At 36.3% G+C, this 19,739-nt stretch overlaps 1 protein-coding gene across 1 annotated transcript; it reads left to right on the plus strand.

Annotated features, from left to right (window-relative positions):
- The first annotated feature begins 1,935 nt into the window (after positions 1–1,935).
- Positions 1,936–19,147, plus strand: LOC117321919 (kelch-like protein 24). The gene is made up of 2 exons (XM_033876545.1): positions 1,936–2,180; positions 14,894–19,147. Exon 2 carries the CDS (start codon positions 14,901–14,903, stop codon positions 16,653–16,655), a length of 1,755 nt encoding a protein of 584 aa, XP_033732436.1. The 5' UTR covers positions 1,936–2,180; positions 14,894–14,900; the 3' UTR covers positions 16,656–19,147.
- The last annotated feature ends 592 nt before the right edge of the window (positions 19,148–19,739 follow it).

Raw genomic sequence — 19,739 nt, forward strand, 5'->3', positions numbered from 1 at the left:
TAAACATACATGTACCTGGTATGTAATATTTATAATCAATGTAAAGAAGAAAATATGTAATTAAGTATGAATAACATTTCTGATTATGAAATGCATGGCATTCCAATGCATACAATGGTTACACAATTTTTTAATGATTTAACGGAGAAGGTGTAAGAGCTAAGTATATGTAACATGGATCAAATATACCTTAACTCACCTCTTAATCTGTATACGAATTTACCAAAATAGTTGAGGAAGCTAATAGTCAAACGTTGTGATTTAGATGTTGTATATAGACAGTGACAAAATGAACATGGAATATTTTATCACATACTGTTGGTGTTGCTATCAAAAAAGGATACATGTTTGTGGTGCATGCACGGCATGCACGGTGTAGTGAACCATCGTTACGAAATTACGGCAGCACTATAAAAAATGACCGGTATATGCAATAAAGTCTAAGGCAGCGTGCCTCTTGGCAGCCTGCTTCTTATCAAAGAGCTATAAACTGGCAATTTTCAGGTGACTGTTATCACACATATTACTTTGTATCATATGATTTTGATATAGCAGAACTCGTTCGAATCTTGCATAAAAAATACAGTTAATATGGGCATGGGAGCGATTAGGAATCAGTATGGTGTGATAGAACATATCGATATGGAATCGTAAGAATTCTCTGGTGGAGAGCAGGTGACAAAGGCCTTGCCTAATCCTTTCGCTGTAAGATAAAGTGATGATTGGCTACTTTTAATTAACTAGCGATTTATTGACTATGTCGATCGCAAACCTGACAAAACTTGATAGTAATCAAGGACAGACTCTTCAAGTTCAACTGCTCACCTCATTCTTAAACAGATAACCAATGCTAGCCCCAAATGTCAGTTTTTTTTTCTATATCCAAGGGCTAGTTCCGGAATTGACATTTCCAGTTGTTATAGATGCCGACTCTTGACAGAAGAATGAACACAACGGATTTCGAGAGATGGTTGAGTTAAAACAATGGGAATGTTTTGTAATCGGCAGCATCATCTAACTGGTAAATTGTAACGTTTTGCGTTGTCAGCGTTCGTTAATATGAATGGTGCATGATCGCGATACATGAGAAATACTTAACCTATTCATCTGGGTGACGTCGATGAAGCAGAATACGTAAACCCTACTAGAACACCTTGGCTCTTATTCATGAAATAGTATTCATGCTCAAATATACTTTTCGTGCTCGAGCTCAAAGTCTTTTTTGATAAATTTGATATCTGAATAAACAAATTTGTCTGTTCTTTGAAACAATTTAAGAACGTCTTTAAGTGAAATATCTTTTTTATGTGTTTAGGTTTTCTTTTAAACTGCCATTTCATGATTTAAGCGAGTTTAAAGAAACTTAGATTGAGCGCAGATTTTATGTTGATCATGAGATTGGTTTAAATTAATACGGACCACGTACCACAACCAGACTTTGATTTTTTTTTTTTCTTCTTCTATTTGAATTACTTTTAATTCGCATTTTGCCGTTGATGATGTAGATACGTTTGGTGTAAGTTCAGTGTACATGTGTTTACAGTAACTTCACAGAATACTGTCAATTAAATAAAATGACCAAATTGTAAATAATGAATACATACAGTATAACTCTACCTACTAGCCCGACAGTGATTGATGTATGCTTATTTACTAGAACTGATTAGTAATTAGACAATATTCAATTGTCTCCCTTTCAGAGTCTATATGGTTAAAAACATGTGCTTTTCCTAGAACGACCTACATGCTGTCACTAATGCATGCAGATAATTCTCAGCATACCTTGCCTAGTTCATAATCTACCCGCTAAATGCTTTCATACTGAAATCGATAGCGACTAGAACGTTAGGTACACAGATCAATAATTCCTGCAGGAAATGGCTACAGAATAAACTTATACACCATTGACCTGCATAGACGGTAAGGGTGAAGGTACAGTTTAACTATATGGAAGACAATGTGGAATCGAACAATACATACGGAAAACTATTGTCATTGAGGGACACGGGATGACATCCTGTATGGAAATCGCTTCAAAGTGAACTCGTCCTGACTGGGATGGTTAGGGAGACTGCCGTGGAGAATATCTACATTAGTGGAGTGAAATACAATCGTTCAGACATCTGAGGAATGGAGCGACAGTAAAATCTGCAGGTTTCTGAACGTGAGTCATACATTAGGTAAGTACGTCTACCAACACTTACAACTACGTACTTCTACCTCCGCTAACTACCATATAATTCTACCACCACTTACTACCACGTACTTCTACCACCACTTACTACCACGTACTTCTACCACCACTTACTACCACGTACTTCTACCACCACTTACTACCACGTACTTCTACCACCACTTACTACCACGTACTTCTACCACCACTTACTACCACGTACTTCTACCACCACTTACTACCACGTACTTCTACCACCACTTACTACCACGTACTTCTACCACCACTTACTACCACGTACTTCTACCACCACTTACTACCACGTACTTCTACCACCACTTACTACCACGTACTTCTACCACCACTTACTACCACGTACTTCTACCACCACTTACTACCACGTACTTCTACCACCACTTACTACCACGTACTTCTACCACCACTTACTACCACGTACTTCTACCACCACTTACTACCACGTACTTCTACCACCACTTACTACCACGTACTTCTACCACCACTTACTACCACGTACTTCTACCACCACTTACTACCACGTACTTCTACCACCACTTACTACCACGTACTTCTACCACCACTTACTACCACGTACTTCTACCACCACTTACTACCACGTACTTCTGTCACCACTAACTACTGAGTACTTCCACCAGCACTCATAACCACGTACTTTTATCAACGTTTATTACCACATACTTCTACAACCGCGTACTTCGATCATTACATGCAACCACTATATTCCACCATTTGATACCACTCAATTTTATCCCAAATGTTGCCACTGTAGTATACTACCACTCTATTCTACCATTAGATACTATCACTGTATACTACAATAGCATGCTACCACTCCATTCCATCATTACATACAACCACTCCATTCTACAATTACATACTACCACTCCATTCTACTATTACATACTACCACTCCATTCTACTATTACATACTACCACTCTATTCCATCATTACATACAACCACTCCATTCCATCATTACATACAACCAATTAATTCTACCATTACTTTCTACCATTCCATTCTACTATTACTTACTACCACTCCATTGTACCATTACATACCACCACTTCATTGTACCATTACATACTACCAATTCATTGTACCATTACACACCACCAATTCATTGTGCCATTACATACCACCAATTTATTGTACCATTACATACCACCACTTCATTGTACCATTACATACTACCAATTCATTGTACCATTACATACCACCAATTCATTGTACCATTACATACCACCAATTCATTGTACCATTACATACCACCACTTCATTGTACCATTACATACTACCAATTCATTGTACCATTACATACCACCAATTCATTGTGCCATTACATACCACCAATTTATTGTACCATTACATACCACCAATTCATTGTACCATTACATACCACCGATTCATTGTACCATTACATACTTCCAATGCATTGTACCATTACATACCACCAATTCATTGTACCATTACATACTACCACTCCATTCTACCATTACATACTACCACTTCATTCTACCATTACATACCACCAATTCATTGTACCATTACATACCACCAATTCCTTGTGCCATTACATACCACCAATTCATTGTACCATTACATACCACCAATTCATTCTACCATTACATACCACCAATTCATTGTACCATTACATACCACCAATTCATTGTACCATTACATACCACCGATTCATTGTACCATTACATACCACCAATTAATACTGCCACTTCGTTCTACCACTGCATGCAACCACAACGGGCAGTCCCCTTTCATCCTGAACACTATAAATTATTGATAAAAAATTCGTATAGTATTCCTAATGAAATGTCACGACGAGACGTAAAGTTTGCGAGTTAACCTATGCCTTTCTGTTTACACTTCTTATTAGTATTTTAATTAATCATTGTTAAGATACGGTCCCATAGCAATATGTCCTAATTGCTAGGAGTAAAAGTACTTTTATTTATCTATTTTCGTTTCACACACGGGCGTGACTGGTTTTTACAAACAGTTCCCGGCTTTGCATTATAAATAATTTGTGGCCAATGACTAGTTGGCTTATTGACCTAGTTCACTAAGGAGGAGGTGCTCGACAGGCAGACAGATGAATATATCAGACGGGATCAAAAGATTTTTAGTTTTGCAAATCAATAGAAAAATCAATATTCTGGTTAATAATTTACAACTCGGAATGAGGTTCATACCTTTGAAAATATTTAACAAAGTAAGTGATCCACCATGACACAGCATTAACAGTTATGTATTGGTTTATTCAACAAGGTTTGGCATAGCTCTGGCTTTCAATTAATTCTTAGTTGTATACATCATTCCAATCAACAATGTAAACATTTACCTCTACACTCAGATATTAAACGGCATCGAGGTGTGATTTCGATTCATTTCGTGGCTTAACGTATCTTTCAATTAATTTATAGTATCAATACATTTATGATATAATGGCAAACATTACGGCAAACCAACTGATTTTCGCGTGCGATTAATTTTCGCATAATTAGCAGACGATTAATATTCGTGGAAATTGATCGCCGCGAAATAGCTTTAATCATAGGTACTGTACAGTAGGCTTTTTATGATTGTAAATCGCGAAATTAAATCGCCGCGAAAAAAGTTGTCAGTTATGTATTGGTTTATTAAACACGGTTTGGCATAGCTCTGGCTTTCAATTAATTCTCAGTTGTATACATCATTCCAATCAACAATGTAAACATTTACCTCTACACTCAGATATCAAACGGCATCGAGGTGTGATTTCGATTCATTTCTTGGCTTAACGTATCTTTCAATTAATTTATAGTATCAATACATTTATGATATAATGGCAAACATTACGGCAAACCAACTGATTTTCGCGTGCGATTAATTTTCGCATAATAAGCAGAAGATTAATATTCGTGGAAATTAATCGCCGCGAAATAGCTTTAATCATAGGTACTGTACAGTAGGCCTTTTATGATTGTAAATCGCGAAATTAAATCGCCGCGAAAAAAATTGTCAGTCATAAAAACGCGAAAATAAATCGCCGCGAAAACAAGTTGGTTTACAGTTTGCTTCATTATATTGATCGGGTACCTATAACACACATTGGATATCGGTAAGCACTAACGACAAGTCCGCTTCGTTTCATGCACCACGTGCCGGTAGGCAAGAGACCGCCAGACATGACACAGTTACGGGACAGGTGCATTTAAACCTTAGATAGACAGCCAACAGGACGAATCAATTACTGAAAGTAATGCAATTTAGATAAATAGAAAAGGTTTTGCATTAGGTAATCAATCATAGAACTTTATCTCGTATGTTGTAGTCTACTAATGTGGAAAATTAAAAAAAAAATTTAAAAAAAAAAGTCATATTGATTGTACTTGAGTTTGGAAAGGGTTTTTGTGTTTCCTTGCAATACAATATCCTAGCATGATGTTGAAAAAGAAATTGATTGTTGCCAATGTGGTGTTTAATAAACTACGTCTACAAAACGTCGTCTCATTCCTGTTAAATCATAGTATAGGAATGTCCATATTTGACGAAATTGATATATGTGTACGACTTTCTTAAAGATCAAATTGTTCTCATATTTGATCTGTCAAAGAGTGTTGCGCTCTTCCTCTAGCTTGGCATATGTTGCATAGTGTCTCCTGTGTAATCCAAGTTTACAAGGTGACAACTTCACAAGCCTATTGACCAACGCACAAGGGACGTTGTCACCATACAAGATCTTGGTTGCATAGTTTTCGTATTTAGTTTGATATAGTGGACGTTTTGGCATGGTATTAAGATTGAATATTCGAAACCATCACCCCGTCCTTCCCCACAAATACCACCCCTCGGCTTCTGCTTCTGCCTATTCGTCTGTTGAGAGTTTTTTGTTGTTGTTTTTTTTTTTTTTTTTTTGACCTTCTCACAATTTACAAATAGAATAATGATGTGAAATTGATGCAGGTATTTTTGCATTGTGAATCGAACACCGGCCGCCTACGTGAAATGGCTAGTATGCTGTCTCTGTGTCACCCGACCACCTTACGTATTGTCCCTTGTAGTATTGAGTGAGTAACCAAATCCTGCTTCACAAGCAAAACAGGTACCCGTGACAAACTCGATACCCTGTATATACAATCTAATCCCTGCTTTCTTCGCGACACAATTCAACGTTAGTGTAGAACAACTATACACAATTTCATTCATATACATCAATGTAAATGTAAATGTTATGTGTGTTACAACAATTGTGAGACATGATGTATAAACTTATATTAATCACGCTTGTTGTCCCGTATGGAAGTGTGCTATGGGTTTTACTGTGGGAGGAAATATTAGAATATCGCCAGTAGAAACGCCAACGTTATTGTTTCGATAGACATAAAATGGCAGTATATGATAATAAAAACGCCCAACGATCCTTTACATCCGGATGAAATAGAAAACTGTCAACATCAAACAATTTATATGAACATCGTATGGCATTACATTAAACACTGGATTTTAATAATTAAACTGATATCCAGTATACGCGAGTCAAATATCCCGTACAATGTGATGATCTAAATTGATGACGTGCATAGTGTTTATGTAATATACCGATAAGATATATGTTGACAACATCAAACTGACGTCCATTAATCACTCATAAAACAATCTATTATTCCAGATATTGATTCACTCAATAGTCTCTTCGAGAAACGAATGACGATCATTATTCCCTGTGGATAAAATCAATCCCATGTCCAGTTGCATATTGCATGTCACAGATTCTTATCATAGTAAATGAATATGTATTAAATTGCAATTATTTTCGCCTCCGCTGGGTATTACCGTAACGCTAACAGTCGGAATAATGATATATTGTTCTGTTTACGATCATCGGGCGGTTAGCAAGTAAAAACACAAGCCACTCACCTCTTCAACATGCTAATAGCACCTTTTGATGGTATGATAATAATAGTTACAGTATACAACCATCAAACTAATGCGTCTTTCTAATAGAATCTGACTGGAGGTAGTATCGAAACGTGTGGAAATACGGTAGGAATGTTAGGAAAATATATTAAAAAAAAAGTCTCGTAACATAAAGTGGTTTTTTTTCTGATCCTTTTTTTATAGAGATGCAGAATAATATTATTATTCTGAACAACAAACATGAAGTCATTGCCAAAGGTAAAAATTAAGTTTGCACTCCTTGAAAACATTGGGGGTCTTTTTTTTCTTCAAAATCCGACATTTTTTTAATAAAATGAAAGGAAAATCTAGAAGTAAAATGTAAATTAGTCAAACAATTGATAATAACATATATATGACTTGTAAATATATGTATATGTATATACCCTGCCTGTTTGATACATTCGAAGGGGCCGCGGTGGCCGAGTGGTTAAGGTGTCCCGACACTTAATCACTAGCCCTCCACCTCTGGGTTGCGAGTTCGAAACCTACGTGGAGCAGTTGCCAGGTACTGACCGTAGGCCAGTGGTTTTTCCCCGGGTACTCCGGCTTTCCTCCCCCTCCAAAGCCTGGCACGTCCTTAAATGACCCTGGCTGTTAATAGGACGTTAAACGAAAACAAATCAAACCAAATGATACATTCGATAATCTGAGCTCCCAGAAAATAATGTAGAATACGAAATATCCTAAACCTCGTTTACAAAATAGCGATACACCTCGAAGACAAAAAACATTCTAGAAACTGGTTTTGGATATCATATGAATTGTTCACCCGTGATGTTAACAAGAATTTCAACCTTGAATCAGAGCACCGACTCCGCTTGTTATCGGTATAGATTAACATTAGTTTTGGTGAGTAGTTGTTTACAATCTGTTTACTAGATTGACAGTAACATATATCAAATTTTTGACAACATAGATTATTTATCGGAAGCATTAATTTGGCCTTAGATAAAAATATTAACATCGGTCTTTACATGATGAAATACAGAAAAAAATAGTAAAGAAATCTTTCTTTTTGTATGTTTCGATCTAAGTAGAATTGATATCTTGAGTGTTGTTTTAGGGTAGTTTTATCAGTAAATATAGAAGTGATCTGCAGATTGCGAGTTGTTGGTTTTTTAACGCAAGTTAATATAAAAGGTCGGGGCTTTCAATACAGTACAATAAATCACTCCTCTATTGTGTTTCTTCATAGTTTTCACACACACAAAAACCATACTCTTATTCATCAATAGTGAATAAATGTAGATTTCACAATAACAGATAATATATGATACGTTCTCGTTGAATATATGTTCAGAATATAGTATCCATTCATAGTGAATGATAGAGAAACGTTCCTCTTTAATAGCCAGAATAAGATTCCTTTATTTCTGAAAAAGGGAGTTGTATCATAATTTTCAAAATTAATATTTCTGGTGAGTTATTGCATATTATTTTTTTAGATAATTTGATTTCTTTGTATTGGTCTGGGTCAAGCACATATGAAAGTAGTTTCAGGGCGTGTTCCCCAAGACACATAGTAAATAATTATAAAACCTCCCAATATGTTAATATGACTATAACGCAATTCGTTGTCAAACAATTACATATGTACACTTAATAAGTACCTAAATGTGTTGATATACATGTATGAGAATCCTAGTTAGTTTACATCAAGAAGGATTTCAAACAACACTAATATACTTTCGAAAATAGATCACGTGGATCCTTTATCAAATGCATTTTACAGTTTTACTAGGTGCGTATCCTGATGATTATCGCGCAATTCCAGCTATATCTTAGAAATCACCCAATGATATAAATCAAAAGTGACCTCGTTAAAATTGGTTCAGATTGTTATGTGTTGACTCTTGTTTGAATCAATCTCATACTGTCATCTCAGACCAGGTTAATTTCTTTTGTTCAATATCTGAATATTATGATATGATTGAAGGTTCCCATTGTTGCGGGTTGTTGCTCTAACGATGATAAATTTCGCAACATCCTCGTCCTGTACAGGTGAGTAGGCGGTGTGCAAACTAATCGAATATTGATCCCTGAACATGCAGACCATACCGCAAATAGCACATGAATTATTGACATATGAGGTAGGTAAGTGGGACAAAACCATTCCCTATCTACATCGTCTCACCATAACCGAAACTCAGTGGCCTTACCTGCACACGACAACAACAACAACAAAACGTGAGTAAACATACGTGATCCCAGTTAGAACTCTAATGTTTAATATCACTTTGATATGATGATTTAGAGGGACGAAGCGGTAGTTGCAAATATTTTAATTTGATCTACCTATGCAAGTACATATGCAGGCATTTTCAATTTGCTTTACCTATTTCAGGACAAATGTACTGGCATAGGTAGAGCATATCGAAAATATCTGCAATACCAGTAATATCTATTCTTATATACACCAGAATATATACTATACATTGTATATTTCCTTTCAGTCCATATACAGTGGACCCGCGATAATCCGGACGCCGATAGTCCGGAAAACTCACAGTCCGGACGGAAATGCACGGGAACGGATTTCCGTAACGTTATTTGTACTCACCAGTCCGGAAATTCGGATTCCGATTCCGGAAGCCCATTTTGGGAACGGAACGTACTTTTCATTAGTAAATTTCCCTCAATAATCCGGACGATTTTTTCACCACGAGGAGAAAAAAATGTCGGGGCAAGTCACCCGTGTCGACAGGTGTACAGAATATCGCTTGACACTGTGCGTAGTCATAGCGACCGCTGCCAGGTCATAGCCCCGGGTGTTTACCTGTGTTACAATGTGTAGCTTTTGTTTTTATAACGGTACATTGCTTTTTTCTCTACGACCTAATTGTTACAGAATTGATGCACAAACATTCAGTTCAATTTATGATCGGTAATTAACATCATTAACACTTGCACGGATATCGGCATTGTAACACCGTTAACGTTACGTGAAACGACGACTCGTTGAAAGTTGCATGTTATTAATTACATACACATTTACGTATTAAGCAGTGATCACAAGAACTGGGTTGATTACACACAAATTAGTCAATAGTCTTCTGATACTTAACTAAGCGTCACATTGTTAAGTGAATACGGGTTGAATAATTATCGGACATCTTGGGTAGTTCTCGCTGGTGTCGCGTACTTTTAAATAGATAGCTTGGGGTTTCTGGTACGTAAAAATCATAAAAAAAACATAGACTGACGGTAAGTTGTAAAATCGGGGTATTTTATTTAAGGTATTTAACGTTTGTAATTTCTACTTGTTTGTGAACCTCCAGGACGTGACACATGTGTGTTGTTTGTAGGTCACATATGCCCGCTATAAATAAAACAACTTTCACTTTACATGTTCTTTTAAAAACATAGTTTATTTTTTACTTTCTACAAAACAAAACAAATGAATCATATCAGAAACATAAGTATATTTATTGTTAAAAAGTCTGACAATTAGACGTGTTTATGAAACGTCCCGGATTGTATATAATCAAGGGAGATAACTCTTACACGACAATTTTTTTTGACCTGGTACACGAAATTCGGCAGTCCGGAAAACTCGTAATCCGGACGGTTTGGACTGGGAACGAAGGTGTTCGGATTATCGAGGGTCCACTGTACTTCAAACATTTGTTTAGGCCTACACAGAGTATTTTGATTTCCCGAACAATCAGGATTTCCAAATTTCACATTTTATAATCTTCTGTAGAATAAAGTCCCTGTTATGGAGCAATTTAACATTCAGCATAAACTGAATTATTTACACCACTAGAATTGTATTTGAATATTCTGTATATTAATTTGTAAGTTATTTGTTATATTCATATCAACTTTCCATGCATGTCAACACTCAGGCCCTGCTGATCCAGCGTATAAATAATCACCATGTTAATTGTGAGAGGGGGCAATTATCAATTTGCATTTTTTTTTTTTTTTTTTTATTCATTTAGTTTTTTTAATAATATATATACTAAGTAGTATCCGATGGAAATGTATTCCTTATTTTTACTTCATTTCGATACCTCATTATGTTTATTTAGATAGTGTAAGATGTCTGTATGACATTTGTCTATATGTCAACTCATATAAGCATTGGTACGATTTGGAAAAGCTTTATAATGAAAGGAAGTGATACGGGTTAAGTAAATATTCTGTAAGTATACCTCAGGTGTATGTAAATATTTCCATCGCAAATCCATCTGTTGTATTATTTCGATAAAACCTCATCAACTCACGTACTTCTGACTAAAAAGCTGTTCATCAAATAAGCATTGATTTTAAGCACTAAAATGTAATGCAGAAATAGGTATGATATCGGTTTTATCATTATCAAAGGAATAATGCCGGTGTGTATAAGTAGCTTCTTTATCCTGTACACTTTACTGTATAGTGTAGGTGATAGTTTACAATAGGCGGTCTATGATTAATCCCACATATGTACTAAACAAGTATATTGTTAAGTAGATATGTAACTATACAATATTTTCTTGTCACCCACTCTAGGGCGTTTTGTTAAATTATAGACCATCCTTTTTATAGTCTAAATTTTGAAAATGTGTAAAGAAAAAATAAAGTTTGACCATAAAAAGAATTTCAGACTCTTCAACGCTGAAGCTTGTGATATACAAGTATATAAGGGTTAGTTCGAAATCCCTTATTTAGCGAAGCCATAAACACTCAGGTAAACTTTTTTTAAAGTTTGTTACACAAAGGTTCCTTTATGGTCAAGCAGCAGCTATCAAATGTGAACAAAAATCAAATATAGTACGATATTCGAGAAAGCGTTATCGGAAACATTAAAAGGTAAAACGAAGATGAAGAGTGAATCCAGACAAATAAATGTCAATGTCAGAGGTTACGACAAAGACACGTATAAAGCTTATTAATATTGCTTCTTGATCTTTTTTTCATTAATGTTATAGTTGTAGGAGAGCTGTAGCTTAAATGAGAACAGTAATGAGAATTTTATTATCATGCATAAACAATTACATGTACAATGTACGAGAGTCCCAGCGGCAGACACCATATCTATCAGTTTAACACATCTATCCCCGCATTGTTCAACCTCTGATTGTCATATTCCAACTTTTGACTAGTCGTCGCAATGATCTAGTACTGATTTTCATTGCAGAAACAATGTAAATGTTGATACCAGACATGGTGTTATTTTATTGTAACTGTACCTTTTAAACGTATTCTAGCGCTGGATCAATTCAATAAAGCTGAATGCTGACTGTCTCCTGATAACTTGTGATGGGATCAATTAAATTCTCGAGACATTTTCCATTTTTGTGATTGCAGTGTCACATACTGTAAGGTTAATGCTAGTCGTGGGAACAAAATCGATATCGTACACTAGACCAAAGACATCATTCTACAGTGGTACAGATGTACCTGAATCGTGACCTTTACCCTGAGTAATATTGTCTGTCCTGCAGACTGTATGTTAGGATGTCGCCTGCTGCTGTTCCCGTTGCATGATTTATAAGGGGTTACCGCGTTTGTGATTTGATTTTCATCTTTTTTCCCCTGCTACATACGTGAAATTTCTTCATTTCAATTAAGGTCAATTCATTGTGAGTAATTTTAAGGTCGAGACAAATTGACCTTTAATTTCACTTGCATTTTTTCTTCACACGAAATTGGCCTTTTCATGTATTTTTGAGGTTAAGTTCAAGTCAATTTCAGGTCAAGATTTTTTCAGATCAATTATAGGTGAAGAATTTTTCACGTCCCCGGGGTATAGTCATTCAAAATACCACAGGATATCCTTGTATAGCATTCACCGCTGAAAGTTGACATAAGGATACAACCTGGCCAAGTCTGATGTCAGTATAACGGGCTGAGTCCATGTCCATGACAATGTGCCTGCGACATAACATTTCAGTAAATCACTCAATAAAGCGGTCCGTTAGTGACTTCATTCAAGTACATATCATTAAATGACATAATGGTATTTATAATTAGTTACAATTAGCCAACAAAATAATTTCAAATAATTTCTTATTAAGGCATTCTTATTTCGTATTCCTAAATATTTCTCCCTGCCTTGATACCAGCGTCATTACATTTATACACGCCATCTTTAACCACTAGAAGAAAATACATACCATTTCTTATCTCGGTACCAACATACATATATTTACATACAACCTCGCTCTGTTTAGCTAATTATTTTGGTACTGTTTTCGTTCTTTCATCTATATCTGTATCTTTACGAATCACACGCGATCCCGTGAGACCACATAAATATATTGTATGTATATCGGGTTGATTCTTCCGTCTCCTGCGTCAAGTTCCTTTTAAATAATTCACACATCATGTTACGTATGAGGGAACAATAGGCAATGCTGTTTGTACATGAACAAATATTTCACTTACATCCATCCGCTTGCATGTTTAAAGGTAGTTGAGGAAGTGCTAACGCGTATATATCATTAAAGTAAACTGACACAGCAAATATGTACCTTTAAAAAACGGATGAACATCTCGATTACCTATCAATTATTGAACATGCTCCTGCATGATATCATAACGCTGAAAGAATACGTTAATCATGTATTGAATTATTTTAAAGTCACATATTTACTATTGACACATGCAGATGCATGAAAACTATGATAAAGATTTATGTTCGACATCCTAACCTCATTAGGAAATATGTATCTTTGTGTGAACTGCTTAGTTCTGTTTCGCCACCCTTTTTCTTATTTTGAGAAAGTGACTCGGATTTCTCCTATACCTGGTATTTGTATGACGGGTGTCGTGGATGTAGCCTAAGATACCAACACTTCCGAAACACATGGTCTTGTTTCTATTCCCATTTTTCAGATGTCTCCATGCTCATCTGTATTTTCCTGCTATTTTGACCTCGTTTTGTGGATTATTAGTTAGTTTTGTTTAAGTGTCTATTCATTTTTTTTCAGATGACATCGTGAAACTTTAATGCCACCCATATTTGTTTCTATAAACAGGTTATTCCACTTCCAAATCCCACCGAACATGATTCATATCGTTATCTTTCGTGTCGGCTTGATTCCTTTATTTCCCTCGTGTTGATAGTGTTTTAAATTAATGATGTTTCATCTAGTTATCTCTCGACGATATAAATAATTCTGTGTGTATACGAGGTGAATTAGTATGTAGTTAAGGTTGTCATTCGTCACAGTTCTGGAGGCATTACGAACACTAATTATAATATATTGTATCGATAAAATTACCATCATCATACTTAGTAGAAGCTTTATATGATACTTTCAATAATTTCATAATTTTTATTCAAATTTTTGTAGTGTAATTACGCAAATCTCACACATTATACGATCTAATATGCTGAATACATTTTTAAATAAAATAGGTATAAGTTTTGTGGGGGCTTTTTTATCTTTCTTTGAAGGAATCTTTAGAACAAAATTAAGCGTAAATTCCAATACTCGTTATAAAGAAGTAAGCATATAGCCGTGACTTTGTCCCTACTGACTCCATTTGTTTTCCTTTAGTGGGGTCATTCCATTCATACATACCATTTAAAGATCCCTCACCCAAAAATAACATAGGTCAAATAATATCATAATATCTTCATTCAGAATTCATAGAATTGTTTACTCCTATTTATGAGATAACCATTCGATGAAAAAGCACTCCCCATGACTTCAGGGTAAGTCATTTCGGCGGGTTTTTACGTTAGTTACAGTTTCTGATTTATAAATAACATTGTATTTTTATGTTTCAGAGTAAACATGCCTGCCAACTGGAAGCAAGACCTCTCCATGTTTATACATGCGTCTCTCGAAGATATGTACAAAAGTGGGCGTCATACAGATGTTGAAATTACTGTGGAGGGTAAAACATTCAATTGTCACAAGACCGTGTTAGCCGCTGTCTCGCCTTATTTTGACGCTATGTTTTCCTCTGGTATGCGCGAGTCCTTAGACGGTGTTGTCACACTGCACAACATAGACAAAGCCATTTTTGAACACATCATAGATTTCATCTACTCTGGAAAAAGAGTGGTGACTGTTGACAATGCCCAGGAATTGATTAAAGCAGCGGCAATATTCCAGGTTGAGTATCTACATGAAAAGTGTGAACAGTTTCTTTTGGAAAATATCTGTGCCGAAAATTGCATCGGTGCATGGAAACTCGCCAAGTCACATGAATGTCCGCAACTTTCCCGGAAGGCCTGGGCGCTGATAATGGAACATTTCAGTGACATATGCCGGTCTGAAGACTTCATGTGGCTTGATGTTGATGACATCATCGCAATCATTACTGACGACCATTTGATGGTTGCAAACGAAGAAGTAGTATGCGACGCCGTATTTCGCTGGTATAATGCAAAACCACAAGAGCGGAAACAAGAGACAATTCGTCTGTTTGAACACCTTCGCCTTCCGCTCTTAGGCTCGGAGTATCTCTTGCATGAAATAGAGCCAATGCAGATCGTAACGGATAGTCCCCGCTGTAGGGAAATCGTCAAAGAAGCCATAAGTTATCAAATGCTTTTAGCGCGTCGACCTGAGTTTAATTCCCCACGAATTGCCTTTCGGCAATTTTCCAACCTGGAGGAAGTATTAGTCATCATAGGCGGGTACAACGCCATAGGGGACAAAGTGTCAGACTTGTTAGCGTATAGCTTCCAGCAGAAACGGTGGTGCACTCTTACTCAGCTTCCCATCGTCCTGGGTCGTGAGTTTGCTTCTTGTGCATACGGAAACGATATTTTCGTGTCGGGGGGTTCTCAGAGGCTGGACATACTCCTCCGTTACAGATCAGAAAATAACGACTGGTATCGATGTACGTCGTTGGTTCAGGGGCGGCGACGTCATGCCATGGTCGCGGTTGGCGGGTCCATCTACGTTATCGGTGGCTATGACGACAATGTCAAAGAGGAATCTCAACGAACTTTGTCATCCATCGATGAGTACAATATTCAAACACGTTCCTGGTCTTCAGTAGGAAGCCTCCAGATGGCAGTTCGGTCTATGACGGCAGCTGTGTCGAAGGAGAAGATTTTAGTCTTTGGTGGAATCCTTTCTGACGATAAAGAAACAGACGCAGTCCAATGTTTTGATACGAGGCTCGGTGTGTCAAGTTTTCTGTCAGGAATGCCTTCCAAATGCAAAATGGCGAGAGCAATTGTGTTAGAAAAACAATTATTTGTAGTGTGTACAGACGGCAGTATTGTGGAAATGTCTGAGGATGGCAACTGTAAGACTATTGAAACGCTCAGTTACTTCAATAGACGCCGGTTTGGTCTGGTCCACCACAACGGCTCTATACTGGTCATAGGAGGGGAGACCTCCGGTAATGTACACCAGGACATCATATCATTTAATCCTGAGAGGAAGCAGATTCGGGTCCTTCCGTCTCCAACGCTTCCCTCAAGGGCTAACTTCGGTGGACTCAAGATAGTGATCCAGAAGAAATTCCTTACTAGGGACCACACGCGCGATAGGGAACCTTCTTCTCGACCGCCTTCAAACGACAGTTAACAGAAAATGTAGAAATTAAAAGGGAGCTTGCGTTAAACTCTTACGCAAAAAACAATTGACAACAAAGTCTTCGTGCAATATGAAATTTTCATTTAACATTTACACAAACGGCATCGTAAAAAGTCGGTGAGGTATATACATGTACATGCATAGTGTAACACAGTTTGGCACAGTGCATCTATTATAAACAATATATCTGATAAAGAATATATCTTCAAAATGACATTTGTTTAATGACACGGAGATGTTTGAGATTAAGGGTTAAGGATTATATCTGCATTTGAGGTTTAATGGTGAACATGTTTCTCGGTGGCTGTGTCGAAAAATTACAATTTACAAAAAAAATATTTGCTTCAGTTCCAAACAAATTCTCAAACATTCATACAACCCAATTAAGAATGAAATACATGTAATGTTAATATGGAATTTCAAGAAGATCAGCTATGACATTTCCTGTAAAATTATACTTGTGTATTGATAAACACCATATTTGTATTGTGTCGAAATATTATACTATTTGTCTTGTATTGAGGAATATTTACTGATACTCGTAGAGTAACGTTTGGTACTTTGGTGTCCATCCCTTTGCTGTTCAGAGTTAACCGTGTTGACTATACAGAGGGGAATTTGGCCGCCTCCAAAAATTAACACCATCTTGATAAATGACGACCCTGGCCACTTATAACCTTGGCACATGTAAACATATTCCGAAACAATAGTTTCGTTTAGACAAAAGTCAAAGAAAAAAAACTAAATGTAAAAAGAGACGTTTGATATTTAGTGTATTGCTTTAGATGTCGATATCCTAAATGCTATATTAATATTACCAGTCAACAGAAATTTATTGTACTTTTTTATAATATTATTACAAAATATTACAGTGCCCTTAGTAGCTGAAATGTGTTCCATATACATTAATAACCTATTGGACTCGTTTTAGAGTCGCACAAACGCATGTATATATAGTTGTTATAAGTCAAATATATGTATAATGTATAACTCCTTATGACTCATATGTCTACCGTTGTCATCCGTGAATAATCGAGAAAATGTACTGTAATGTTCTACAAAACTGTTTTTTAAAAATCATTCCCATGGAACAAAATTCAAACCGGCGTTATCGCTTAAATTCTACACAGATTGTTGTAAGTTTCAGCTTCGTGAATGTTTCGAGGGTTTCGACACTTTATCACTAGACTTCCAACTCCGGGTTGTGAGTTCGAAACCCACGTGGGGCAGTTGTCTGGTACTGATCGTAGGCCAGCAGGTACTTTCCTCCACCTCCAAAACGTGGCACGTCCTTAAATGACCCTGGCTGTTAATAGGACGTTAAACAAAATAATCCAAATACAAGGTTTCGATATTTCTGGTAACATACCAGTGTAGTAACCAAAAACCACCTGTCCGTGGCTTACTTTACTACGCGATACGTCAGCCGCGAACAGATTACTTAGTAGTTAGTAGTAAACCAAACTATGACAGGTGACGTTAATCAGATTTCAAACTGGTTGATAAATCCGATACACGGAATTCCATAGGTAACAGAGTGTTCACTGAATACATTACCTATATTTTTTTCACCTGGATGAGTGATCGTGACATCTGGGTGACAGTCTCCTTTATGTGTCCAGGAACTGTTCGTTTCAGTGCCTTTAACGTGTACAAGACAATTTTGTACTGAGTGATAAATGTTTTGCTTCTGTAACAGAGACAGGAAATATAAATAATGCTGGTGACGTGTGCCCTAGGTGTATTGGTTTTGGCTAAGATAGAGAATAGAATAAAAATGCTAAGTTAATTATGGTTGGAAATATAATTAACATTGCCGATAGTGTATACACACTGCAGTGCTTTTAACAAACAAAAAACATAAATTGGCATTTGTGGTAGAGAAATATACTTAATTAAAACCAACAGTTGTAAAAAAAAATATAATAGTATTTGCTGTACTATCAGGTGAATGATAGCATGTAAGACCGAAAACATACAATATTTAGAGGCGGTGACAGCTAAAATTTCTCCGGATAGGGGCGGGGGGGGGGTCAATTATCCGCTCTTGTTTTCAATCGATCGTAGTGTATATATAATATAATTTTGGCATAGCTAGACGTAGAAGCTTCTTGTTACTAAAGCAATTTGTTGAATATAAGTCAGTTGTTTTTATTTTTTGGACATCGCTGATTTCATAGTGCATTGTCTTATAAATCACAACACGGTACCCATATGTCATTTTCCTGCTAAACTGATGCCAGATTGTTTATAATACCTATGAGGCGACAGGTTTTGAGTTGTATATCCACAATTTATTAACGATACTCTCCATAGATGACTGATAGCAGTGAATCTAGTCTGTCGGCAGGAAACCTGACACCACATAGCAAAGGTTTAAATATTCATATAGTCAATCTATAGACCAAACCGAAAACTGTATAGCTTTAAAACCAATCAAAATGTTCGTTTGCTGAATAAATGTAATAAATTCTTAAAATATTCATGTTTTTGTTATTTATTCTAATACAAATCGCAATATAGACAAGAGAAAATGATACAGTAATTGATGTGTTCCTGTTGATGAATTTTAATGAAAAAGATGCACAGTCCATGCACGTACATAACAGATACACCAACAAACCATTGTTCAGCTACCATTTGTTCCTTCTAGTATCATTTAAGAGAAAAAAATGTCTACCTGAATTTTCATCGATATAAGGGAGAAAACTCTGCCATGACTATGCACATCAATTACAAGGTTCACCAAAATCTTAAAGCTTCAACTGGAAATAAGTTTGTTGAACACAATGTTTCATCTTTTTACATAAATAAATACATATTTTGTTTTACTGTTACATATATTTCCTCCCTTTTTCAACAAAAAAAATCGTACAATAAAAAAATATTCGGAAACCTCAATAGCCTATAACTACGATGGCTGGGGTGTACCGATTACCAGCTGTTACAATCGAGGGATACGTTGGGGGAATTACCCAGAGAAATGACAACACAACACCATCATTCTCGCTTCGTGGCGGCAACTCTTTATATTCCGGAAAACAACAAAGCAAACTAATATTCGAACCAAAATAT

The sequence above is a fragment of the Pecten maximus genome, chromosome 2 (assembly GCF_902652985.1).
Source record: "Pecten maximus chromosome 2, xPecMax1.1, whole genome shotgun sequence".
Taxonomy (NCBI): Eukaryota; Metazoa; Mollusca; class Bivalvia; order Pectinida; family Pectinidae; genus Pecten; species Pecten maximus.

Coding starts and splice junctions, on each gene's coding strand:
- LOC117321919 (XM_033876545.1), top strand. CDS start 14,901: ATGCCTGCCAACTGGAAGCAAGACCTCTCCATGTTTATACATGCGTCT.